Source organism: Thalassophryne amazonica, chromosome 10 (assembly GCF_902500255.1).
Source record: "Thalassophryne amazonica chromosome 10, fThaAma1.1, whole genome shotgun sequence".
Lineage (NCBI taxonomy): Eukaryota > Metazoa > Chordata > Actinopteri > Batrachoidiformes > Batrachoididae > Thalassophryne > Thalassophryne amazonica.
Window position 1 is genome coordinate 58,799,682 of NC_047112.1, and position 20,190 is coordinate 58,819,871.

General features: G+C 42.8%; 1 protein-coding gene across 4 annotated transcripts in view; it reads left to right on the forward strand.

Moving 5' to 3' along the window:
• The first annotated feature begins 17,733 nt into the window (after positions 1–17,733).
• crtc1b (CREB regulated transcription coactivator 1b) overlaps positions 17,734–20,190 on the forward strand; it is a 61,800-nt gene continuing 59,343 nt past the window's right edge. For all 4 annotated transcript variants that reach the window (XM_034180052.1, XM_034180054.1, XM_034180053.1 and 1 more), the window contains exon 1: positions 17,734–17,887. In XM_034180052.1, coding sequence (XP_034035943.1) covers positions 17,762–17,887 — 126 coding nt within the window. In that variant the 5' untranslated portion in view covers positions 17,734–17,761. The remainder of the gene's footprint in view (positions 17,888–20,190) is intronic.

Genomic DNA, 20,190 nt, shown 5'->3' on the forward strand with positions numbered 1-20,190 from the left:
TTGCATGGAATTGACCAACCTCTGACACCTGTGAACAGGTATTTCAGCCCAGGACAATTAGACCACATTTTACTCTCCATTTCTTGATTTTTGCCTCAGAAACAGCATTTTTGACGTTACCCCACACGTTTTCTGTTGGATTAAGGTCCCTGGATTGGGCTGTCCACTCCATAACATTATTCTTGTTGCTCTGGAGCCAATATACTGCTTCCTTGCTGGTGTGTTTGGGGTCATTGTCTTGTTGAAACACCCATTTCAAGGGCATTTCCTCTTCAGCACAAGGTAACACGATTTCTTAAAGTATTTTAGTGTATTCAGAATAATCCATGATCCCGGTATGCGATAAATGGGCCCAAAACCATAGTATGAGAAACCATATCATGATGATTGCTCCACCGGGCTTCACTGTCATCACAGTTTACTGTGGCTTGAATTCAGTTTTTGGGGGTCGTCTGACAAACTGTCTGTGGGCCCTTGACCCAAAAAGAACAATCTTGCTTTCATCAGTCCATAAAATGTTGCACCATTTAGGCCAGTCAATCTGTTTTTTGGCAAATTATAACCTCTTCAGTACATGTTTGTTTTTGTTTTGTGTTTTTTCAACAATTGGACTTCGGGGAACTTCTTGTTCATAGCTTCACTTCACATAGGCATCTTCTAATTGTTATAGTACTCACAGGTAACATTAGACCACCTTTGGTCACCCTGGAGCTGATCACTGGCTGAGTCTTTGCCATTCTGGCTATTCTTCAATCCATTTGAAAACCAGTTTTTTGTTTTCTTCTATGTCTTTCTGGTTTTGTTGCCATTTTAAAGCATTTGAGATCTTTCTTTTTTCTGAGCAGCCTGTCATTTTCTGCACTTTTTATGTTTTCCCCTCTTCAATTAACTTTTTAAAGTATGCTGTTCTGAACAATGTCTGGAACAACCCACTTTACTCAGATTTTCAGATAGAAATGCACTATAGCCAGCATGTACAACATTTGCTGCCTTTGTCCTTAAAGGGCCACCTGTTTGACACCTCTTTTTTTCACAGAAAAACACTTTTGTGTAAACCCCAATATGCCTTTTTCTTCACTTTCTGTAAAGTAGTAACAAATTTGCTAAACTTCATGTTTTGATTGGGAATAGAATGTGCAGTGTTCCCAGTGCATTTGTGTGTATGGAAATAAAAGCTATTTTAAGGATTTTGAGCTTTACTCACTTTTTCTAAACACACTATTATTTTGAACACAACTGTTAACCTGTGTGTGAGAGCCCATGATTCTGTCTTGTAAGTTTCCATGTGTAGTAGAGAAAAGATGCCTGTAGTTGAGGCTTTTTGTTCTGCTTCTCAGGCACATATTTCATCAATTTATTAAATGAGGTATCATTCCACAGAGTTATTGTTTAGGCTGTGTAGGGCACTTTTTAATGAATGTTAGTTTAAACGACAAATCATGACATTTGTTTGCTGAAAAGGAATAAATTATGACTGCCTTGCATAATTTCAAGAATTGTCTTTTTTGGTCCCACACTTTAACAAACCAGCTGACATTTGCTTTTAAAGGTTAAAGGTCATCTCCTACAACAATCTGTTTAAATAAACAATGACTCTAGGGAATTTGATCAGTGGATTCTCTTGACATCTGTGCATTTGACAACTTCACAATATACTGTTCTTCACAAGGCACCACATTTTGCCAGTTTCCACTGACCTGCATTTTCCCTTTTAGTCTCAGTTGTAGCCACCAGAGCAAGAGAAACGACTGCTGTTATGCAGAAAATGTTTGGTAAGATTCTTCTGAGCATTTATTCTTAGAGGATTTTTTTTTTAATCACTGAAGTGACATAAATGAACTGATTGACCACTTGTATCAAGCCTCTCACACTGGAAAAAAATAAATTCTTCAAATGGTAACATAAATGAGTTGAGTTTGCCCAAATTATTTTAATGAAATTCCTGTAAATACTATGGGGTACATTTGTTTGGCTCTCCATAAAGCATTTGTGCACTTATGTTTAAGTTGTTCCAACAATTTGTTTTCTTTTTTTTCCTTCATCTCATATGTTCTGGCTGGCATTTGTTCCATGTATCTAGCATGCTTTGTATGCCAGTAATCTGAGGGAGTCACTGAGCGTATCCACATTCTTCAGACAATAACTCCAACACTAAGAATTCCAGCTTATTTACCATGTTGCATGTAGGTATGTAGGAGATGTTAACTTTTGATCAATATAGGTATGGGGTTACATGTTCCGATACTGTTTTTAAAAGCACCTGATGCCAGTCAAACTAGGTCAGCCACCAACTAGGTATAGCCATCTATGAGCCAAGTGGCCTCTGTGCATGTGTGTGTATGGCTTCAATCACAGAGAAACTGGAGAGAACTGACATTTGCCATTTGGTATGCTTATGTATTTTGGGTGGTGTATTCATGAACACTGCAAAAATGGCAAGTTGATAGGACTAATATTTTTGGAGAAATTAGGGATATTGGCCAATAACACTGGACAATGGATGCTGATAATTAAATTCTGGACTCATGCCATTCCAGAAGGGAGCAGTAAATCATATTAAAAACCAAGTGGTCTATGTGTACATGTGTGCCTACATGCGTGTCTTTAACTTTGATTACACACAAACTGGAGAGCTGAGATTTGCTGTTTGGTATGCTTATGTATTTTGGGTCGAGGATGAACATTGCCAAAATGGAACATTGGGCAAGGAAAAAAACAGTGAGACTGGGCAGGGTAAATCATCTATATATTAAATATATATATATATTTTTTTTTTTCCAACTTATTTTCATTTACAGGTGCTGGTCATATAATTACAATATCATGAAAAAGTTGATTTATTCCAGTAATTCCATTCAAAAAGTGAAACTTGTATAGTATATTCATTCATTACACACAGACTGATATGTTTCAAGTGTTTTCTTTTAATTTTGATGGTTATATCTGACAACTCATGAAAAGCCCAAATTCAGTATCTCAGAAAATTAAAATATTACTTAAGACCAATCCAAAAAAAAGAGGATTTTTAGAAATGTTGGCCAACTGAAAAGTATGAGCATGTACAACACTCAATACGTAGTTGGGGCTCCTTTTGCCTCAATTACTGCAGCAATGCGTTGTGGCATGGAGTCGATCAGTCTGTGGCACTGCTAAGGTGGTATGAGTTTGTCAGCAGCAGGAAGCATGAAGTGCTCTACAACTTCCTGGTAGGTGACTTGTGTGGAAAAGGCCCCCTCTAGTGCACATTTGGATCTTTCACTCACTGTCATTGGGCACTCTTTCTCCTCTACTGTAACACTAACATTTGCCATCATCTGGAGCTCAACATGGAGTGGGGCTACAAGTCACAGCAATCCTCGCCAACATCAGCCTAACCAGCCATTCTGGCAACAGTGCGTACAGTGCAAGTGAGTGAGAGAATCCATTTGTCTTCTTTTGATTCTTTGATGTCTTTGGTGTTGTTTATAAGCTGTTTAGCCCAGCACATATGTGGTGTTGACTTAACTGCATGATAGCAGCCTATAGCATTAGCAGGGGCTAGTTCCCTTCATGGTTTCAACTGCCAGTGCATTCAATGGCCAGTAGATGGTAGTGTTGGTTTGGAAATGGCTGACTGGCTAAAAATACAGAAATGTACCTGACACTGTTTATCTATTTGCCATCTTTATGGGTTTGCCATATTTCTTAGTGTTATCTGTTTAGGTATATCCACCATTTCTGTATTTGATTTAATGATTACATCTCATTTGTGTTTATCTATGTTTGATTCATAGAACCACATTATAAGTTGCCAGACAACTGCAATAAAGGATCTGGACAAAGACATTGGAGTGATTCTTACTGATCACCTGCTGAGGGTTCTAACAGTCCAAATCCAGCATAAATAAATAATCAGGGACTATTCGGCATCCCTACAAATGGTCCTTCGAGCCAGACAAAGAGAACGCTCAGCATAAGATGTCTCGTTCACCAGATTAAGAGTCTGGAGGTACGTGTCTCAGAAGGCAGTCAACGCTTCCCGTATACCTCCTGGACTACTGCCTTCCAAACTGAGTAAATGTTCACCTCTTTTAAAGCCAGCAAAGGAGGATATAGAAAGCAGTAGTAATTCATGCTGTGCTTCACCCATCAGTCATAGTCCAGCAGTTAAGGGATAGAATCGTGCACTTTTTTACAAAAGCGCCAAACTTTGTCCAGGGACTCTTTAGGTTATATTAAGTCATGTCAAAGCGGGAGACATTTGATTTTTAGCCCTGTATCCTGTTTTTTTTAAAGGGTGTTTGCATGGTTATAATACAGTGTATATTTTGCTATTCATATGACAATACGATCATATGGTTATTATGTAGGGGGCCAGTGATCTGATATGTTAGAGTGCATGAGTAGCATCTTTCCTTTGCCCTATGCTCGCAAACAGCTATATTGCATAGGTATATTGATATTCACAATGAGTTAGACAATATGTAGTCACTTTCCCTAGATTAACGCTTTTTCTAAGAGTGTAAGTACACTGAAGTACATTTGAAGCATCCCTACTTAGCCTTAATACATTTTTCATAACTTTCAAGTTTATATTATGAACTTAAAAAGACATTTGGATAAGAGTTTGTCATGAATTATATGCTGTAGAAGGCTGAAAATGGTTATTCTCTTAAACCCAAGTTTTTAGAGTGTAGACGTTTATGGATTCAATGTCTCCCGATCTTATATACTTCAGGACACTATAAAGTACCTCTGATAAAGTTTTGGAGCTTTTGTATAAAAGTTCATGAAAAACTAAAATTTGTCCCTTAGCCGCCGGACTATCAAGTAGAACAATTTACAAAATGAATATACAGGAAATTTTGCCGGTGCACAGGACAGGATGGTTGCAGAAGTAGACACGACACTCATCTCTGGATGCACCCACACCTCAGATAAAGAGAAAAAACAGAATCTACTTGCCTCTACTGGTGGTTGGCTCTCACTGCGGTATTTTATCACTTCCTGTTCCGGAGCACAGCGGTGTTTTGCTGTATCTGTTAGCTGTTTAATCTGCGCAGTTAGATTGATCTGGATAACTAGATAACGTTTTGTTTCACAGTGTAATCTTCACGTGCCTTAACTAAAGCACTCCCTCTGCTGAATCACCTCTAAATTATTTACACATTATTCACTTTATGTGTTTTTAGGAATCCGCTAGCTTAGCGCAGCTACTAGCTCTTAGACAGTTTAGCATGGCGGCTTCTCCTGTCTCTCCTGCACTTTTCTGCTCTGGGTGTGAAATGTTTAGTTATTCCTCGGCCTCCTTTAGCAGTAATGGTACTTGTAATAAGTGTATCTTATTCGTAGCTTTGGAGGCCAGGCTGGGCGAATTGGAGACTCGGCTCCGCACCGTGGAAAATTCTACAGCTAGCCAGGCCCCTGTAGTCGGTGCGGACCAAGGTAGCTTAGCCGCCGTTAGTTTCTCTCTGGCAGATCCCGAGCAGCCGGGAAAGCAGGCCGACTGGGTGACTGTGAGGAGGAAGCGTAGTTCTAAACAGAAGCCCCGTGTACACCGCCAACCCGTTCACATTTCTAACCGTTTTTCCCCACTCGACGACACACCCGCCGAGGATCAAACTCTGGTTATTGGCGACTCTGTTTTGAGAAATGTGAAGTTAGCGACACCAACAACCATAGTCAATTGTCTTCCGGGGGCCAGAGCAGGCGACATTGAAGGAAATTTGAAACTGCTGGCTAAGGGCTAAGCGTAAATTTGGTAAGATTGTAATTCACGTCGGCAGTAATGACACCCAGTTACGCCAATCGGAGGTCACTAAAATTAACATTGAATCGGTGTGTAACTTTGCAAAAACAATGTCGGACTCTGTAGTTTTCTCTGGGCCCCTCCCCAATTGGACCAGGAGTGACATGTTTAGCCGCATGTTCTCCCTGAATTGCTGGCTATCTGAGTGGTGTCCAAAAAATGAGGTGGGCTTCATAGATAATTGGCAAAGCTTCTGGGGAAAACCTGGTCTTGTTAGGAGAGACGGCATCCATCCCACTTTGGATGGAGCAGCTCTCATTTCTAGAAATCTGGCCAATTTTCTTAAATCCTCCAAACCGTGACTATCCAGGGTTGGGACCAGGAAGCAGAGTTGTAGTCTTACACACCTCTCTGCAGCTTCTCTCCCCCTGCCATCTCCTCATTACCCCAACCCCGTAGAGACGATGCCTGCTCCCAGACCACCAACAACCAGTAAAAATCTATTTAAGCATAAAAATTCAAAAGAAAAAACAATATAGCACCTTCAACTGCACCACAGACTAAAACAGTTAAATGTGGTCTATTAAACATTAGGTCTCTCTCTTCTAAGTCCCTGTTAGTAAATGAATAATAATTGATCAACATATTGATTTATTCTGCCTTACAGAAACCTGGTTACAGCAGGATGAATATGTTAGTTTAAATGAGTCAACACCCCCGAGTCACACTAACTGCCAGAATGCTTGTAGCACGGGCCGAGGCGGAGGATTAGCAGCAATCTTCCATTCCAGCTTATTAATTAATCAAAAACCCAGACAGAGCTTTAATTCATTTGAAAGCTTGACTCTTAGTCTTGTCCATCCAAATTGGAAGTCCCAAAACCAGTTTTATTTGTTATTATCTATCGTCTACCTGGTCGTTACTGTGAGTTTCTCTGTGAATTTTCAAACCTTTTGTCTGACTTAGTGCTTAGCTCAGATAAGATAATTATAGTGGGCGATTTTAACATCCACACAGATGCTGAGAATGACAGCCTCAACACTGCATTTAATCTATTATTAGACTCAGTGGCTTTACTCAAAATGTAAATGAATCCACCCACCACTTTAATCATATCTTAGATCTTGTCTGACTTATGGTATGGAAATTGAAGACTTAACAGTATTCCCTGAAAATCCCTTCTGTCTGATCATTTCTTAATAACATTTACATTACTCTGATGGACTACCCAGCAGTGGGGAATAAGTTTCATTACACTAGAAGTCTTTCAGAAAGCGCTGCTAACTAGGTTTAAGGATATGATTCCTTCTTTATGTTCTCTAATGCCATATACCAACACAGTGCAGAGTAGCTTCCTAAACTCTGTAAGTGAGATAGAGTATCTCGTCAATAGTTTTACATCCTCATTGAAGACAAATTTGGATGCTGTAGCTCCTCTGAAAAAGAGAGCTTTAAATCAGAAGTGCCTGACTCCGTGGTATAACTCACAAACTCGCAGCTTAAAGCAGATAACCCGTAAGTTGGAGACGAAATGGCGTCTCACTAATTTAGAAGATCTTCACTTAGCCTGGAAAAAGAGTCTGTTGCTCTATAAAAAAAAAGCCCTCCGTAAAGCTAGGACATCTTACTACTCATCACTAATTGAAGAAAATAAGAACAACCCCAGGTTTCTTTTCAGCACTGTAGCCAGGCTGACAAAGAGTCAGAGCTCTATTGAGCCGAGTATTCCTTTAACTTTAACTAGTAATGACTTCATGACTTTCTTTGCTAATAAAATTTTAACTATTAGAGAAAAATTACTCATAACCATCCCAAAGTCACGTATCGTTATCTTGTGCTGCTTTCTGTTGTGTGGGCCGCTGAAGAGGAGGTACTGCTGGCCCACCACCACCAGATGGCGCCCTGCTTGGAGTGCGGGCTTCAAGCCACGATGAGGGCACCGGAGCCACTGGGAGTGACAGCTGTCACTCATCATCAGCACCAGCTGTCACTCATTATCTCATCACCATCACCATAAAGGCCGGACTGCCAACTCCACCTCCTCGCCGAGAAATCAGCTACCATTCAGGTGATATTCTCTGCTGTACTTAACACTGACTAATAGTCTGATCTTCTTTGCAGCCATTTTCCTGTGGGTGTTGCCTTATCTGTGGGATTGGCGTTTGGTGTGATCAGTGACAGCTTCGCTTCACACCCCAACCAGATAAATGGTTAGACAGGAGCTGCACGAGTGTGTGATTGGAGGTGGAGGTTTCCCTCCTACTGTATACAGACTGTGGGATTACTGAGTGTGCGAACTCACACTCATCAGGACTGTCTCTGTTCTCTGCCAGCAGTACCGGGTCTGACTGCTGAAGACAGCGGCCACCTGGGGCGCAGGGCTTGGCGGCTCCGGTGTTCTTCAGCTCCGTTGGTGGTGGAAGCTGTGTGGGATCTGGCTCTTCTCTCGCCAGGCGTCTTCTATCATCGAGCCTGCCCACACGTCACTTTGTGTATAATTGACAGTCCACCATATTGTTATTGTCTGTACGTCGTTGTGCGATTCACAACATTAAATTGTTACTTTTGGCTTATCCATTGTCCGTTCATTAACGCCCCCTGTTGTGGGTCCGTGTCACGACACTTTCACAACACTTTCAGTGATGCCGGTATTTGATTAGACTCTTTCTCTCAGATTGTTCTGTCTGAGTTATTTTCATTAGTTTCTTCATCCAAACCATCAACATGTCTATTAGACCCCATTCCTACCAGGCTGCTCAAGGAAGTCCTACCATTATTTAATGCTTCGATCTTAAATATGATCAATCTATCTTTATTAGTTGGCTATGTACCACAGGCTTTTAAGGTGGCAGTAATTAAACCATTACTTAAAAAGCCATCACTTGACCCAGCTATCTTAGCTAATTATAGGCCAATCTCCAACCTTCCTTTTCTCTCAAAAATTCTTGAAAGGGTAGTTGTAAAACAGCTAACTGATCATCTGCAGAGGAATGGTCTATTTGAGAGTTTCAGTCAGGTTTTAGAATTCATCATAGTACAGAAACAGCATTAGTGAAGGTTACAAATGATCTTCTTATGGCCTCAGACAGTGGACTCATCTCTGTGCTTGTCCTGTTAGACCTCAGTGCTGCTTTTGATACTGTTGACCATAAAATTTTATTACAGAGATTAGAGCATGCCATAGGTATTAAAGGCACTGCGCTGCGGTGGTTTGAATCATATTCATCTAATAGATTACAATTTGTTCATGTAAAAGGGGAATCTTCTTCATAGACTAAAGTTAATTATGGAGTTCCACAAGGTTCTCATGGTAGTGGGGCTGGCACTTTTTGGCTTATGTGCTGCCCTGATCTACCGGAAAATTGGCAAGATGGCAGCATCAAGAACCACGGGCCCTCGCTTGGCCGTCATGATTAACGAGGTTGGCAAGGCAGTGCATTCTCAGACTGCGATGACTATTGAACTCAGACGCAAAGTGGATGACACCTTGGAGCTGATGCGTGCCTTGCAGTTGAAGCTGAAGGTTTCGGAGGCCGGCAAATATTCTTAATTCATAATTGGGAATATTCCTAATTTACAATTGGTTTTGGTTTCGAGTGAAGCTTCGAAAAGTGCTTTTCACTGCTGTGAGCCATAATCAAGGTCAAATTGCCCACTGTTTTTCTCCTGAGGAATGTGGCCTTGGTGAGATATTTGGCGCTTCATATCTCAACCCACAGACAATATCAACATCAGACTTTACAGACTTCTGAAGCATGGTTCCACTCCCTTCCCCCCACCCCCCTCCCTTCCCTGATCAACACCTCCCCTCTCCGGCGCCGTCAACGTCACTTTCCCAAGCTGGCCAACTGGCGGCGCGACTCAAGGTTGCAGCGGCTGTAACACACCACATTGCCTCAATTGGGAAAACGGACTGTTCAAGTTTTAGTGCACATAACAATGTCAAATGTATATGTGTTGTCTTAATTTCTGATGTGTGCCATTATTACAGTGAACAAGTAATAATTGTGGTTTAATTGCGGTTTGTCTGTGGTATGTGAGTGTGCAAATCTCGTTGTTGTCATGACAATGATAAATAAAGCTATCTATCTATCTATCTATCTAATCTCTGGATCTGTTCCTAAATGTTTCAAATCTGCAATGATTAAACCATTATTTAAGAAATCTAATCTTGACCCTAGTATGCTGAAAAACTATAGACTGATATCAAATCTATCATTTTGCTCTAAAATTCTGGAAAAAGTGGTTTCACAGAAGCTTGTAGACCACCTTACTGAGAATAATCTTTTTGAGCCACTACAGTCTGCTTTTAGAAAATATCATTCCACAGAGACAGCTCTCACTAAAGTGGTGAATGATCTGCTTGCAATGGATTCGGACACCACTACGGTTCTGGTGCTGTTAGATCTTAGTGCTGCATTTGATACTGTGGCTCATCATATTCTACTCTATAAACTGGATAATCATTTTGAGATTACTGGTAATGCCCTTGCATGGCTGACATCATATCTGACCAGTCGGTGTCACCGTGATTTGTGCAATAACACTACCTCTAACCTTAGTGACATGAAATTTTGGGTTCCACATGGGTCCGTCTTAGGCCCCTTGCTTTTCTTCCTTTATATAGCAAGCACCTCTTTATATAGCACATATTGCAGCATTTTGGGATTACCTTTCATTGCTATGCTGATGATGATCAGTTTTACAGTACATAAAATCCTTAGAAGGTTGCCTTGCATCAGTTAAGTGAAATTCTGGATGTCTATAGCAATTTACTACGTTAAACTGATAAGACTGAAATGATGGTTCTTGGTCTAGTGAGACATCGGCATCAATTTGACCAGCTAACGCTTAGCCTAGGATTGTGTGCCATACATCAATCACACTGACAAAGTGAGGACCCTCGGGCTTATTTTTCCGTACTTTGTCCTTTGACCTCACATTTGAGATATTATGAGAACTGCTTTCTTCCACCTCCAAAACAGTGAAGATTCATCCCTTCCTGTCTATGGCTGATGATGAGACCCTGATTCATGCATTTGTTGCTTCTAGATTGGACAACTGCAATGTTCTATTTTCTGGTTTACCGCCATCCAGCATTAGGGGTCTCCAGCTGGTTCAGAATGCTGCTGCCAGACTTTGACAGGAAGCCGAAAGTTTGACCACATTACACACATTTTGGTGTCTCTTCACTGGTTTCCTGTCCCTGTGAGATCAGATTTTAAGGTTCTGTTACTAACCCATAATATTCACGGACTAGCACCTCCCTACTTAGCTGACTTGCTTAAACCCTACATAGCGGCTCAGGCTCTGCGTTCTCAAGGTGCAGGACTACTTTGTGTCCGTAGGGTGAATAAAAAGTCTGCGGGTCACAGTGCTTTCTCTTATTGTGCCCCTGTTTTGTGGAATGATCTCCCTGCATCAATATAACAGTCAGATTCTGTAGAGACTTTCAAGTCCAGACTTAAGATGCACTTATTTTCCCTTTTGTATGGCTAGCATACTGGCATACGAGGTCTGTCCATAAAGTATAGGTCCTTTTTATTTTTTTCAAAAACTATATGGATTTCATTCATATGTTTTTACGTCAGACATGCTTGAACCCTCGTGCGCATGCGTGAGTTTTTCCACGCCTGTCGGTGACGTCATTCGCCTGTGAGCACTCCTTGTGGGAGGAGTCGTCCAGCCCCTCGTCGGAATTCCTTTGTCTGAGACGTTGCTGAGAGACTGGCGCTTTGTTTGATCAAACTTTTTTCTAAACCTGTGAGACACATCGAAGTGGACATGGTTCGAAAAATTAAGCTGGTTTTCAGTGAAAATTTTAACGGCTGATGAGAGATTTACTGTCGCTTTAAGGACTTCCCACAGTGCGAGACGTCGCACAGCGCTCTCAGGCGGCGTCATCAGCCTGTTTCAAGCTGAAAACCTCCACATTTCAGGCTCTATTGATCCAGGACGTCGTGAGAGAACAGAGAAGTTTCAGAGAAGTCGGTTTTCAGCATTTTATCCGGATATTCCACTGTTAAAGGAGATTTTTTTTAATGAAAGACGTGCGGACGGGTCCGCGCGTCGGCTCGCAGCTGCCGCGACGCTCCGCCACAGGAAAAACACCTCCGTTGGAAGCCTTAAGGACAAGTTGGAACATGTCCAGCTGTTAAACAATTTCTCATATACTCACTCCACTGAAAGCCATCAAAAGCCGCCTGGATTTTACAAATGGTTATCAACACGGAGGTGTTTTTCCTGTGACGCCGCTCCGCGCTGGCTGCGTCCGGACGCGCGGACCCGTCCACACGTCTTTCATTAAAAAAATCTCCTTTAACAGTGGAATATCCGGATAAAATGCTGAAACCGACTTCTTCTGAAACTTCTCTGTTCTCTCACGACGTCCTGGATCAATAGAGGCTGAAATGTGGAGGTTTTCAGCTTGAACAGGCTGATGACGCCGCCTGAGAGCGCTGTGCAACGTCTCGCACTGTGGGAAGTCCTTAAAGCGACAGTGTCACCTCAAAATCTCTCATCAGCCGTTAAAATTTTCACTGAAAACCAGCTTAATTTTTTGAACCATGTCCACTTTGATGTGTCTCACAGGTTTAGAAAAAATTTTGATCAAACAAAGCGCCAGTCTCTCAGCAACTTCTCAGACAAAGGAATTCCGACGACGGGCTGGACGACTCCTCCCACAAGGAGTGCTCACAGGCGAATGACGTCACCGACAGGCGTGGAAAAAACTCACGCATGCGCACGAGGATTCAAGCATGTCTGACGTAAAAACATATGATGAAATCCATATAGTTTTTGAAAAAAATAAAAAGGACCTATACTTTATGGACAGACCTCGTATGTCACTATGATTTTTACCCTTTTAAATTCATTTTGTTAGTAAAGAGAACAGGCCGTGGCCTCAACTTCATCTAAAGTCTGGGTCTTGTAGTGAAGCTTCGGGCTAGTGGCCAGCGCTCACCTTAGTATTTCTCCTCTTTTTCTTGTTGGTTAATGCGGAAAAATTATACTGTATTTGTTGTTTTTCTAGTCAGACGACATACCGGATCAAGACAGCATCCAGTTTAGAAATGAACGGCACATTCCACTGTTACAGGAGTTTTTGTCATGGAAAGAGGAGCGGAGGAACTCCGCGCGTCGCGGTGGAGCCGCATGGCGCAAAGCAACGCCGTGATGAAGCCTCACAGGACATGTTGGGGCATGTCCAGCTCATGCACAATTTCTCGGATAGTCCATAATAAAGCATAATCCAGTGCCAGAGAACTTTTAACTTTCACACTTGTCATTGCATGACATGGAGTTACAGAGCTGCAGAAGCATAAATCAGGCATTAACTAAATCATCATCAATTGTAAATTTTATAGCTTAGCTATTTTATATTTATTTGGATAGTACCTGGATGGCTTGCTGTATGTGGTTAACTGATTTTAAAAAATGTTGAAAACAAAAGGTTTATTCAGTAGTTCAGAACAGTTGGACCCAAAATGGCGCCATGTTCTGAGCTGATGCTAGTCTCTCAATGAAGGGACTCGAGGATATATTAACCCACCCACTTATTGACATTTTTACTGTCAAATCCCTTTGCTGATACCAGTGCATGTGTGAGGGAGGCCAGAAGGAGTTGCTGTGTATACGGTAGTCAACAGGCCTCACTCCACCGACAGTCAAAGGATTCTCTGGCCACTCAGGCCAGAGCCCAGGGCCTGGTTTCATAAAGCAGTCTAATCTTTAGTCAGCTAAACTCACTTAATTGACGAATCTTTTCATGTTAGTCATTGCACAAAGCACTTAGTCGGCTAAAGTTTCACCTTACCCGACTAAAGTTTTTAGCCAGGTACAGAGGAGGCTAATCTTATTTTAGTCAACAAAACTTCAGTGTGTTATGTAAAAAATGACGGCTATCATGTACCACCACTTGATGAAACACTCAAGAGCACCGCTACGTCACTCGTATTCCTCCAAAAGGAGAGCTTCCTCTGATTTTGGCCATGGTTGTAGCAGACAACTGTCATGATGTGTTTGTGAGAGTTCACACATTAGCCACTGGGGATCGCTATTACCCTGAGCAGCATTGCGTGCAGAAAAAGGCTTGATGAAAGTGTAGAAGAAGAACTGCTAGGCTAAGGGTTAAGCACATTGTTCTGCAGTTTGTATGTGTCTGTAAATGTTAATAAAACCAGTTAATGAAACAAAGGATGGCTCGTTCATGACAATGACCAACCCGGAAGTAAACAAAACTCTCGCACACATTGGAGGTGTTTCTTTGCAGTGGCACTTGCATGGCCGTTATGCCGTGAAAATCGTCGACTGACGTAAGGCGGCTAATCTACAAGTTTAGCCGTCTATGTGAAACGGTGATTAGATGGATAATGTTGGGTGAATAAACATAACTGACTAAGTAAGTTTAACAGACTAAAAGGTTAGACTGCTTTATGAAACTGGGCCCAGGTTTTAGCCACCTGGACAGAGTGTGTGCCTCCCATGCCAAAGAGTGTGAGTTTGTGTCCAAAGAGGAGCAAGCAGGAGGAATCACAACATGAGTCAACTGCTACATTGGTGCTGTGACACAGATGGGAGTGAGGTTTGAGGGGCACTGAATGTAACGGAGGCTAGCAGGAGTCGCTCTGCATGTGGTAGTCAATAGGCCTCATTCCCCCGACAGCCAAGAGATACTTTGGCCACTTAGGCCAGAGCCCGGGTTTTAGTGGACTGGACAGAGTGTCTGCCTTCATGCAGAAAATCGTGAATTCGTGTCCCTAGGGGAGCTAGTGAGAGGAGTCAAACACAACGCAGAGCAAGCCGCTACACCTGAAATCCTTTGTGTAACAATACCTAAAATAGATTTGATCAATATGGCCCCAGTAACATTTTTATGTGTGGTCCACACACAGATGTGTCCTTAGTCTGTGAATGACCAGAATAGAGAGTCATTTTTATTTAATATGTTCATGACATTTATTTGTCTACACGACAAATCATAAAATGAAAACTGTCACCCTGAGCGTGACGGGTATCTTGCCCAAAAGATGAACAAGAGAGACTACCATGAGGAGCGACCACCATGAAGAGGGACCGACCGGCAAAGCCATTCACTATATTCATGCCAAATTTGGAGGCAAAAAAACACAAATTGCAACCAAGAACGTTGTTTTGCTGAATTTAGTGTTTGACCTTCCTGTGGCATTGACCTTTGACCTTGATCCTTTTGTGTGCTGAAAGGTATGTTGATAGGACTGCTATATGTGAACTTACAAGAGTCTGCAATGTTTATTTACGGGTGATTCTTTAACTACGGGCACTACTGTGGCCAAGTGCTTGCTCATAGGGGGTCGTTTTGACCGTTGGGGTTTTTCATGGTTATTGTATGGCCTTGCCTTGCAATATGGAGCGCCTTGGGGCAACTGTTTGTTGTGATTTGGCGCTATATAAGAAAAAAGTTGATTGATTGATTGATTGATATTGGCCTTGTAAATGTAATTTCCACCACACCATTGCCTTACAATATAAAGCGCCTTGGAGCAACTGTTTGTTGTGATTTGGCGCTATATACATGTGCTCTGATGTCACTGTTTATCTCCATAGAAACTACCCAAACAATCTTTCATACAAACTGTTTAAAGGGACATTACAGTGTTGTGGTGGAAATTACAGCAATAGTGTGGGACAACTACATTTTGTTTAAAAGTCACAAACAGTTGTATGACATTGAATACCCCAATTATGTTTTGATTATTTTACTGATATTTTATTCAGAGATATTTTAAAACATTAGAAAAAACGTTTCTTTACCATTCATTTTTATCATTGAAGATCAAAAGTCTGGGTGTGGGACAAGCACAAAACAGCAATATTTGCATATAATGATGCTGAAAAAAGGTGAAAAAGTCATCATAGACTACTAGAACAAATTTCTTAACACGCTTTCATTGTAAAGATAACTATAAAAGTGTGAAATTTCCCCTTTTTTCTGTTTTTCATACAATATGATCAAAGGACATAATAAGTGCCCGTAGTCTAAGAATCACCCTTACACGCTTTGCCACACCCTTAAAAAATCTAAATTTTGCAAGTTTTTTTGTGATATCATCAAATGACATCATGTTTTCATAAATTCTGGATCCTTTCATGAAGCACTTTAATTTGGTGTATTACATGACATGTTTTACTCAAATCTGAAATTTGACTGACTTTAGCTCACCTTTGACCTCAAGATAAACCCTAAAGGTCAAGATTGAGAACTTTTTCCAGGTCATGACTTATGTGCAAGGCCATTCACTATATTCATGCCAAATTTGGAGGCAAACTAAATTGCAACCGGGAAAGTTGATTTGTTGAATTTAGCCTGATTTGACCTGCACCTTTGATCTTGATGCTCTTGTGTGCTGAAAGGTATCTCCATATGTGAACTTAAGAGTCTGCAATGATGATTTACACACAGTCAGCAAACCAACAGGGAAGCGGTCCGACGGCGCCAGAACGCACCCCTGACAACACCCCCCCCCCGTGCCACAGGGTCGCAGGGAGCTGCCCCAAACCCGAGGGAAGCACACGGCGCCGGCATGGGCCCACCAATAGGGGGAGCCCCAGAACCACGCCACCCGGGCAACGGCCCCCGAGGGTGGGAGCGAGCGGCGGCAAGGACGGGGAGCAAAGGAGCCACCGCAACCAAATCCAAAGCACAAGGTAGGGACCACCGAGCCACACCCAGACAAGAGGCGAGGCTTGACCCGGGGCCAGGAAGAGCACAAGGCCTCCCGACAGCCAGGCCCCCCAGCGCAGCCAGCAGTGCCCCCAAGCCCCCCCACCCCGGATCCCACCCCAGCCTCCAAAGCCCATGACCAGGAGACCGCCCGAGCGAGACCCATCCCGCAGAGACCACGACCCCCCCTCACCCCAGCAGCCGCCCACCCCCCCAGTGCCAACACCTACGCCCCACCCCACAATGGGCCACGGGACCCTGGGCCCCACAGGCCCAGAGCAGGGCCAGGGGACCAAGGAGAAACAGCGAGGCAGACCCCCTACCCCAGAGCCCCAGACGACCACAGCCACCCGGGGCCAACCCCATGTGCCACACTCACCCAACCTACCAACCCCACCATAGTTGTTACAATTAATCTCCCTTGCTGTGTATGACCCCCTAAGTGTGCAAAGATAAAGTGTTGCATTAAAAGCAGGGCAAGAGACGGCAGGTGGCAGACTGCCGTGGGTGGCCACTGCACACCGCTGTGCCACAGCCAGCCTTGCAAACCCACCACCGCCTAGTGACCCTGACTCTAAATTGGTGAAGGTGTTTACTAAACGTGTAGAAGGAAGGTATGTGCATTAAAATTGCAAGGCAGGGGTGGTGGATGGAGATCGCAGTGGAAGGCTGCAGCGCACAGCTGCGCCACAGACTGCCCTGCAAACCCATCCCCAGCACCCTACCGCAAATCATGTGAACCCTACAATGTGCTATTTACAACCCAATATGATGTGCATGCAGGTGCTAACCTGGTGAAGTGCATTAAAAGGGTGTGACATGTGAGGCCCAACCCCAAGCAGCAGGCGGAGGGAGAGGCACGGCAAGGGGAGGAGGCCACCCACACGGGCCCCACCAGGCCCCCAGCCCAACCCCAGATCCTGCGGAGGTGCTAGGGAAACCACGGGACAGGAGGAGGCGGGCAGTCCCAGAGGAGCAGTGGAGGCCAGGGAGGAGCAAACCAACAGGGGGGACAGACCTTCCTCCTTTTGTATCTTGCTTGGGCTGCTATCTGTGAAGTTGCAAGCTTCTGCAATGTAAACTGTGTGCTACAGAGTGAAGTAAAGCTGAAAAATGCAATGATGACAAACAACAAGAACAAAAAAACATACATATAAACATACCGAGTAACATATCTTGCAAAACTTGGGAAGATAAAAAATTTCAACAGATTAATCATTATGAAAATAATTGCAATCTCTCCACGGGCGGCGTGAACTGTGCGTAATGACGTCAGCAGCGCAGCCCTGCGTGGCCCGTAACGTAAAATTCCATTGACAAGAAGAAGAAAGATGGCGTCCTCTAACAATCCTCGCAAATTTAGCGAAAAAATCGCTTTGCATAACCAGAAACAGGCGGAAGAGACGGCCGCATTCGAAGAGGTGATGAAGGACTTGAATATCACAAGAGCTGCCCGGGTAAGACTGTCAAATTCCCGCTGTTTACATGTTGCTGCGCTGTTAGCTCCGCAGCGTTCGCTAGCTACATACTGTTAAATCTCAGCACGCTAAAGTGAATGTTGACGTTTATCACTGAAAAACACGTCGGTGCTGCAACTGTATGTTAGAAATGGGTTACGTTCGACATGCAGAGATTGATTTACTGCTAACATTATTCAGCTGTAACACGCTGCAAACGAGCAGCGTTGATGCTGCTGTGATCCATTTTGCACCTGTCTTCTGTTCGTGTGTGTGTGTTGAACAATGTTGATCAAACTTAATTAAAAACAAACTGAAATCGATTTATATTATGGTAGCTACATTTTTTGCTCGAAGCTAAAATGGGACAATCCTCACCGGGTTTTCTGAGACGACTATCTGAAGTGAACACTGGCATTTCAAAGCGGTAAATCCACCGCTGCCAGCTGAGATTTGTTACTGTGGTGTGTCAGAAACTGGATGCACCTTCTTTGCATTGATGTTTACGACTTCTCTAATTATTATTATTATTATTATTATTATTATTATTTTTTTTTAAATGTAATAATGCTGTCTGTCAGGACTTATACATTTATAGTACGCGTCTTCCCTCTGATGCTGGGTTTGCTTTTATGTTAAAATGCTCTGATTGTGAAGCACATTTCAGAACAGTAATGATGATGAGATATATATATATATATATAAAGCTTGCTACCTGTGTAATAATGGGGACGGGTAGATCAGTTTTCACTTGACTTTTGTCATTAAGTGGGCATTTTGGTCACATGTAACATGGAGTTGCATCAGGAAGGGCATCTGGTGTAAACCTTTTTCCAAATCAACATGCAGATCCACCCCTGATTTGCTGTGATGACCCCAAAACCACCAGGGAGTAGTTGAAGTGACTTACTATTTGGTCTGTTGGTTTGTTTTGGATTCTCCTTAACTTAAAGCAAGTAGGACATCTTTGGGCAGAAAAATCAGTTAAGGTACCTTTGAAATATGAAATTCATATGGTGTACTTTTGAAGATGTCTTTAATTTTACATGTAATAGTATACTAAAATGACTGAAGAATGTATTTTTATCAACTATAACACAGTCCTCAAGTGTGTGTGTGTGTGTGTATATGTATATATATATATATATATATATATATATATATATATATATATATATATATATATATGTGTGTGTGTGTAAAAATAAGAATAAAAACAACTTAGATTCAAGATGTTCTTTCTTAAGGGCCCCTTTACACATAGTGCGAATTTGGTCAAATTGCGCATGAAGCGGGACTCGGATGCAAACTGTGTAATTTCGTAGCTGCTTCCAATGCGTCATACACCTGTTGCTACAATTATTTGCACACACCAGCAGCTGGCAGACAGTGTGTGCTGTACAAGTCCATCGAACCCTCTCGCGGCAGGTTTCGGCCACATTCCAGGTGATACGCACGGCCATCTAACACCGCTCGCATGGCACTTAGAAAATGTGTGGCCATTCGCATTCTTGGCATGACAACAGTCTGCATTATTGTACTGGCAGTGAAATTTGTCTAAGTGTCCCACGAGTGTGGCTTTGGTGTATGCACTAGAAACTGACAGGAGGTGTGGCTGCCCATTGAAGCAGCTGTGGAAATCTGTTATTCTGGACATCCCAGCTGGACAGTACTATGTTTGGATGGACATGGAGTAACAACTGACCACTGTGACGTGCGTGTGTCTGTTTCCTGTCATCAAGTGGACATAAATAAAAACATATATCACTGTAGCAACGGGCTACAGCGAGTGAGCGCGCGCACATGGACACGCTGCCCCCAGGTTGAAACGGACCATCAGATCATAACACGCAGCAGGCGATCTGACGTGACCCACGTGAGCTCTGTTCCACATGACACGGTGTCCTGTGGCACACCATGCACAAGACACACTTGTCCTGCCGACAGGCGTGTCTTGTGCATGGCGCCAGCAGATGTGGACATGAATGAGATGAGCGAACTGCTTCTCATTCAGGTAAGTGATTTCATGACTGTGCGTGAGTGACCATGGGTCATCTACAGAGGAACAGACAGATCATATTTGTATTGCCCGCTTGATGAGAGGGATTTAATAAAATGTGATGTTTTTATATGGTGCTTCATTTTTATTATTATTTTTTAATACATCCATGTGCTTCCTGATATGAGGCAGTTTCTAGCACCTGTCACAGGACAGCGATGGTAGGTCACTGGTAAAGTTTCCAATGGGCAGTTGGAGCTTTAGGAAGGTGCAGGTTTGAATCCCGTGGGTGACACAGTGGTGG